This window comes from Oreochromis aureus, linkage group 16 (assembly GCF_013358895.1).
Source record: "Oreochromis aureus strain Israel breed Guangdong linkage group 16, ZZ_aureus, whole genome shotgun sequence".
NCBI classification, from domain to species: Eukaryota; Metazoa; Chordata; class Actinopteri; order Cichliformes; family Cichlidae; genus Oreochromis; species Oreochromis aureus.
Window position 1 is genome coordinate 10,913,441 of NC_052957.1, and position 7,521 is coordinate 10,920,961.

Below are 7,521 nucleotides of genomic sequence, written 5' to 3' on the forward strand. Positions count from 1 at the left end.
TAGAAAAAGGCAACTCATCAGTGCCGTCTTCACTCAGGCCACCGCTGTGCATGCAAAAGCGGCGAGACAAAAAAAGGATTTGTTTTCCCTGCAGCGCCTTCACCGTTCGCGACAATATATATATACAAAAGGGGTTAAAATACTAAAAGAATCAATATCTGTGGTGCCTACTGATACAGAAAAAATTAAAACAAAAAACAAAACAATAATCGACAGCCGCAGCAGTCAGTCCGTTGAATTACACCAGTTTAAAACAAATTAAAACACACTGATGTGTCGGGTCCTTTGCCCGCAGCCAGAAATCCACCTGGCAAAGCAGCAGCTCGGTACTCTGTGAATAAAAGGCAGGAGATCACTTATGCTGGACAATAAAACACAGGAATATTCCTCAACTGAATTGTTTTGTTACCTGTCCACAAGTTCGTGTCACACCCTAATAAATGTGGGTCAGTGGCGATGAAGTCCACTATACCGTTCTCACGGGAGCAATGTTTCCCGTGAGAACACAAATCTGTCTAAATCTTTGTGAACAATATTTGAGAGTAATGGGTCTTTTGTGTATGTAGAAAATGTTTCAGATCTTGTAGTTCAGCTCATGAAAATGGGAGCAAAAACAAAAGTATTGCGTTTATATTTTTGTTCCGTGTAGTTTGCAAGGATAAGGTTCAGTTGATGCTATAAATAGTATAATGTTTGGTTTTAATACCCCCACAACGTATGCTTAGCTGCTTTATATTGATTTTATCTTGGTGTTTCATACTATCTAGCCTTTTTATTTTAATTCGAAAGCTAAAGCAAGTCTGTACACTCCTCGAATAAAGTGTGTCATTCTGTTTTAATAAAGACAACTCACTGGGTTAAAAATCCAGTTAGTTGCTTTCAACTGGTTGTGCCAGTTCATTAATCCTTTTCACAATTCATACAAATGATTGATCAACTAGTCACAGACCTATATTGTTACATACTCTGAATATACTGCTATTTCAAACTTTCTTCACATGAAAGGGGATATAATCGTTTAGTATTTTGAAATACAAGGGTTTGTGGTATGGTGTGATGACAGCCACTTAATTTTATATGTAAAGAAAAAGACTATTTTCAAACTTAAGGTATGGAGAGGCCTAGTTCAGGGAGTTTTTTAACTTGACAGAGCTTCAGCAGCATCACAAGGGTGGCTGGGGCCATTAAGCCTGAATGGATTGTGTTTCTCACCTCTGTTGCTGAGGTAAGGAACATGTACTGATCTGTGGCCTGTGCAGTTGTAAGGGCCTGTTGTGGTGGCAACCCTGAACAGTGAACCCCAGGTGTGAAGTGAACATTTAAGCTCAAAAAGACACTGTGTAAGAAAAAACAACACTATTAATTTAGTAAATAGATTAGTGGCTCAGATTTTCAGTAATTACCCGACAATGCAATTCTGGACCAAATGTAGGTATGTATAACTAAAACAGGTGAAAGAAAACATCTCAGTCGACCAGAAAAAGAAGCTGGACTTCAAAGTAAGATGTAACTAAATAAAACTCATTTTTTATTAGAAAAGGAAAAAATATAACTAAATGAATGTACAGAAACAATATACAGGAAATGTGTTTAGTTTATATGTTCAAACCAAAAGGAAGCTCTGAGGCTTATATTTCAATTATGAAGACAACCTAGAAATAATATGTAGATCTCACAGTGTCTATTGATTAACAATATAGTTCACATTTCTCTTGAATTAAATATGTACAAATATAAACAGACACACTCATGACTTTAATATAAAAGTTGAACTTTTACCACATATAAAATTCAAAACTCTGTTTCTAATTTGTGTCAGTTTGAATCCATACATGAGGGGATTAATAATTGGTGGAATGAAGAGAATCTCCATTGCCATGAAATTCTCAAAACTTTGTGGTATTTCCTTTGAGCCAAATCGCATGTATAACATATCAAAAAGAAAAGACACAACAACGACTGCTAAAGAAAATAAATGTGGTACACATGTCTGCATGAATTTGTTCCAGTTTTCTTTGGATGACTGACATGTTTTGATCAGATGTACATAAGACCAGAAAACAAAAACGGCATGACCAAAATAAAAGGTGTAATTAAAAGCGGGAATAATAATTGTAGCTACAGAGGCAGAGCAAGCTAGATTAGCAATTAACCAGTTTATACAGTAAATTCTTTGTATGTGTGAGCCACATAACCTCGATGTTGCTGTTGTTATCGTGCTCATTAAGATCAGGGAAAAGGGAGTAAGCCAAGCAAAACATACAAAGATACAAACTCTTTGTGTAGTCATCAGAGAGTGGTACACAAGAGGTCGACATATAGCCACGTATCTGTCATAGGCCATGAGAGCTAGAAGAGAGAAGTCTGTACCAATTGAAGAGTGCACCATTAAACCCTGTAAAAGGCATCCTGCATAAGAGATGACATGAGTGGTGGACAGAAGATCGTAGAGAAACTTGGGATAAAATGCAGCTGTCCCATAGAGTCCATTGACACACAGATTACAGAGGAAGATGTACATGGGTTCATGAAGGCTTTTATCCACAATGACTGTCACAATTATCGTCAAATTTACCAGCCAAATCACACAGTAACACAGTAAAGTAAAAATAAAGATAGTGATCTTGTAGTTTGCTATACCACTTAAACCTGAGAGAGTAAAAACAGTAACCACTGACACATTATCCATAATAAAATATTAGTTTACCTTTTTAAGGTGTCATTTCACACTTGCAACAAGAGAACATTACATTTGTAGAAATTAGTGTCACAGTAAAATGAAGACTGTCTGTCGACTGTCTCCCTCAAAGAGTATGTCACCAGAGGTTTATATACGCTTTGTGTTAACGGCATTACGTAGTTAGCTTGAAGTGGTGCTTCAAGCTAGAGATGCTTTCATTTCTTGTTTTTTTAAATTTACTTTTGAAAATACAATTTCTGCACTTTTTTCACACATACAACAGAAATTGTTTTGCCATATGTGTTTCATTTTATAATATGAATGGATGGATGAGAATTTTTTTGAGGGGGCGTTCTTGCATCTTTTGCGTATTTGCACGTGCAACGACTAGCGTTCAACATTGGGTTACGCTGCCAAACCCCGTTAGTATGTACTGTGGTTACATTTCTTTACAGAAAACAAATGTAGCCTAAACAGTAACAAGTTATCTTTAAGGTTCTTATGTTTGGCTCTCACAATTTCTAAAAGGAAGTCAGCCGGTACATCAGCCCCCTCATCAGTAACATCAAGTCACTGTTGTCACGTCTGCTTTATTTATAGCTTAGAGCACATCTGAACAACAGAAATTGTCCCAAAGTGCTATCGAAACAGGCACATTTAGATGCCAGCTCTCCATAACATACAGTTTCAAAATACACGAAAAGCTGAAAGGTGTGTTTTGTGATTTAGTGATCACAGAGATTTAGTCATCATTAAAATTTGTTCAGAACTTGCATGTTGATGATAATTCATCTCATAAATCATGAAACACTCCTTTTCACTATATAAGCCGATTTATAGGTTAAAAGTATTGGTATCTCTATTGGTATTGCCAATGCCCTCCCTCTATTTACTTGATATTGGATCAATACCAATATTTGCAGTATAGAACACCACTGGTCACCAGTTGGTGCAGAACAAACCACCAAGAATCTAACCAGGACTCAAATATCACACCTGTTGTTGCATCCCTTCACTGGCTCCCAGTGAAATTCAGAATCCACTTTAAACCCTGTTAGTAACATATAAAGCTCTACATGAACAGGCCCATACTTATATAGATGAGCTTATAAGACCTTATCACTGCAGCAGGCCTTTCCAATCCACTAACCAGAGTCTCCTAACTGTCCCACACTCTAATTTTAAACCCCAAGCTGACAGTGCTTTTTCATCTTTGGCATCCCCCCAAAAAACCTGGAACAGCATTCCTTAGCTGTATTTGGGAATGTCAGACCGCATGGTTGATTATGTGTCTTTATATCTGTATGCTAAAACATGTATCTGTGGCTTTTATTCAAAATGTGAAGCACTTTGTAATTCTGTGTTGAAAATTGCTGTACAAGTAAATTCACTATTATTAATAGTTACTTACTTAACCTCTGGTTTTATTGTTGCATCTTCATATAGAATGAGTATCTAGTTAGATACCCAATTTCTAACATTTTATGGCCAAGTATAATAAGCTCAGTTTCATATCAATTTAAAATCACTAAAATATGGTGTGTGGCATTCATTGATAGATAGAGCTAGTTATAATCTTCATAGCACTGATAGTGTATGATATGCCTAAGAGAATCGTGGAATATAAAAAGAATTCGTCGTACCACAGAACCATGTGGAACTCTATAATTACCCTTAGAGTGTGAATAGGACTCCACATTTTCATGATCAAATTCCAGTCTGGTAGATAGATATGATTTAAAGCACTGCAGCCTAGTACTTGTAATGCCTATGGTACTCTAAAATTGCTGTGATAAAATATTATGGTCAACATTATCAAACACTGCACTGACATCTAGAAGAACAAGCACAGAGATGATTGTCAGAGGCCATAAGAACATAATTTTCAGTCTTTACTAATGCTGTTTTTTGTACTGTGATGTTCTGAAGCTTGATTGAAACTCTTCAAAAACCATTACTCTGCAGATGATCAGTTAGCTTTCATCATCATTTACTACTACTAAACTGCTATTTCAAGAATTTTTCCGATAAAAGAAAGGTTGAAGGTTATAATTAGCTATTACCTATAATTAGCTAAGACAGGTGGGTCAAGTGATGGCTTTTTAAGTAACGGTTTAACTACTGCTAACCTGTGGTAAGCAGCCCACTAACAGAGACAGATTGAGCATATTTCAGGTTGTTTCATATATAAAGAAAACAGTGTAGGTATGATAAACACAAGTCTTTCTGTTTAAAATATAATGGGGTCATAAATCATTTATTTATCTAGAATCATAGTTTTCCAAATGATCATCATTCATACTAGAACAACCTTAAAATATGTTTTCTAATTTCTGGTAATTTAAGGCCATACACAAGAGGATTTAAAGCTGGAGGAATCACAACAAACACCAGTGATAAAATGACAGCTATAAATGGATTAATCACTTCAAGATTATTCCGGCTCAAGGCAACATCACAAAATCCAGCGATAGAATAAATCACAAATGAAATTGTGTGTGGCAGACAGCTCTCTAATACCTTACCCTTAAATTCTGCTGAGCTTTTCCAGCAAATAGCCACAATTCGTAAATAGGTGTAGAGGATATAAAAGAGGGGAAGGAATATTGTGACTGTCAAAAGCATACCTACAACATTGTTGACAGCAGTGTTAACACAAGACAATTTGACTACATTCCAGTTAGCACAGAACACTTTGTGGATCTCATTACCACATAAAGGAAGTGTGGCAGACAAACAAAGACATGCTGCAAGAGAAAATGCAGGAAGAATCCAAGCCAGTGCTGTCAACTTCACAACAGTTTTAAGAGTCATCTTTGTGTGATAGTGTAAAGGAAGGCAAACAGCTATATATCTGTCATAAGCCATAATACTGAGAACAGTCAGTTCACAGGATGCATATGAGTAAATTACATAGATCTGAGTGAAACAAGCAGGACGTGAGATCAAATGTGTGTCAGACAGAAGGTCCATGAGAAATCTGGGGAAGAAACCTGAAGACCCATACAAAGCATTAACAGATAAACATGCAATGAAAATATACATGGGCTCATGTAATGTTGTTTGTTGGGATATTACCACTATCATGAGAAGATTAGTAAAGATGGTAAAGATGAAAAGCAGAAGACAAAAAATAAAGGCCATAAAGCGGTAATGTCCAATGTTTGCAAACATGGTGAAGCGAAAGTAAAATGACAGAGTGCTGTTTTCCATTTCACTTCATAGAGTCAGTGACACGGAAATCAATATATTAATCATAACTGGTATCTCCATACCTACCAGACTATGGTTCATTCACTACTTCAGTCACTGCACTACTTTCAGCTTTGTTTTGCTCATAAATTAGGTTGTTGTTCACATATGTAGACACCACACAACAACATTAGGTAATGGGAGGAGTTTTGTAACGTTGTTGACCATAACTCATCGTTGACTCCATAAATCAATATCATCTGGAGATTTCTGACACAAAAACATAGCAACCCTGTTAATGCTGATGGTGCTGCGCAAAAAAAACAAAACAATTATAGTTATATGGCATTGTTCTCTTGAGTATGCTAAAGTTTAGCATACATTTCTGTAGAGAAACTGTAATTTGAATCTTCTTGGATTCAACAATTGTGTTGAAGTCACTTCCTGAAATCTCTGTTGACAGCCAGAGAGGTGTTACTGTGGAGTCTCGGCTCTCACATAACTAAATGTGAAAAAGTCACAAAATCTGTTTTTGTTCACAAACTCTCACATAAATTGTGGCCTTGTTCATCACAGTCAGCACATTTGTAAGTTATGTATTTTAATTGGGAGTATATTTGTGCCTGAAACATGTATGTTGTCCAGACAAAATGAGGAAACATCAACATGGCAACCAAGAAAACAGAACTTAAAAAAAACTGTTGCACTTTAACTAAAGTGTGATTATTTTCTAAACCTATGTACTGTATCAGTACCAGTCCAGCATAGTACAATACTGAAATTTTCACCACACTACTGCAAACTAACGAGTTTAGTCTACACTAATGCTACCAGTATTTTCATGCATGCTCTGAATAACACAAAATTAGTATACTTTATACTAACTATACTATACTATACTATATACTTTTATAATTAATATAGCAAAACGTTTCAAAAAATATAACTCGGCAACTCATCATGTATAGATTCAATATCTGAACGAAAAAATGAATTATGACATTACATGTAAGATTTAAGTTTAGATGGACCCAGTTTTGCTCTGGGTGCGAAGCTTGGCTTTGTGTAGCCGTGAGCCACAGCAGGTGGTACTGCAGACCATCGTTGAAGTAGATAGTGTGGGGGCAGGGAGTTGGAGCGAGAGCTAACTTCAGTGCCGCTTTTCTTTAAGAGCCACCACCATTTCCAGTTGGATTAAGCTGAGTTTGGCCATTAAGTGAATGTTCATTAGCTCCCACCACGGCTAGCCACCTCGCTGGGAGCTAACGAGTCTCCGGGAGAGTTTTAGCGACCTCACTTAATGTTGCCCGTTGGTAGCCTAGTTTGGACGCATTCTACAGACCTGATATCAAGGACAAAGTGAGTCAGCAATGAATAGGTTACCCTGCCATTGAGATGATGTCCTGGTTGTTCATCCTGCTTCGTTTGGCTGTATGTAAAAGTATCGCCTTTTCATAGCTGATGCTTTTCCCACGCACTGTCGCCGAGAGACAAAGGTACGGTTTCTATTTACTTTGCTTTTGTGAACCTGAGACTGGATTGCTCACTCTGGCTGCTGTACGTTTGGTCAGCTTAACGGACTGGGACCCTGCAGGGAGCTCCTGTTCACTACAGTTACACCTTCAGAGAAGAGACTGTATATGGTTTCG

The 7,521-nt window shown here is 37.0% G+C and overlaps 2 protein-coding genes across 2 annotated transcripts; both read right to left on the reverse strand.

Moving 5' to 3' along the window:
• Positions 1-1,104: 1,104 nt before the first annotated feature.
• LOC116327794 (olfactory receptor 6C4-like) lies at positions 1,105-2,689 on the reverse strand. Its single transcript, XM_039600341.1, has 2 exons — positions 1,780-2,689; positions 1,105-1,286 (listed from the first exon to the last, which is right to left on the reverse strand). Exons 1-2 carry the CDS (start codon positions 2,687-2,689, stop codon positions 1,105-1,107), a joined length of 1,092 nt encoding a protein of 363 aa, XP_039456275.1.
• A 2,292-nt stretch (positions 2,690-4,981) lies between these two features.
• LOC116327785 (olfactory receptor 6N2-like) lies at positions 4,982-5,893 on the reverse strand. Its single transcript, XM_031749447.2, has one exon. It carries the CDS (start codon positions 5,891-5,893, stop codon positions 4,982-4,984), a length of 912 nt encoding a protein of 303 aa, XP_031605307.2.
• Positions 5,894-7,521: the final 1,628 nt, after the last annotated feature.

Coding starts and splice junctions, on each gene's coding strand:
- LOC116327794 (XM_039600341.1), bottom strand. CDS start 2,689: ATGGATAATGTGTCAGTGGTTACTGTTTTTACTCTCTCAGGTTTAAGT. Junction 1,287..1,779: donor AGTTTTGAATTTTATATGTG/GTAAAAGTTCAA, acceptor TTCACTGTTCAG/GGTTGCCACCACAACAGGCC.
- LOC116327785 (XM_031749447.2), bottom strand. CDS start 5,893: ATGGAAAACAGCACTCTGTCATTTTACTTTCGCTTCACCATGTTTGCA.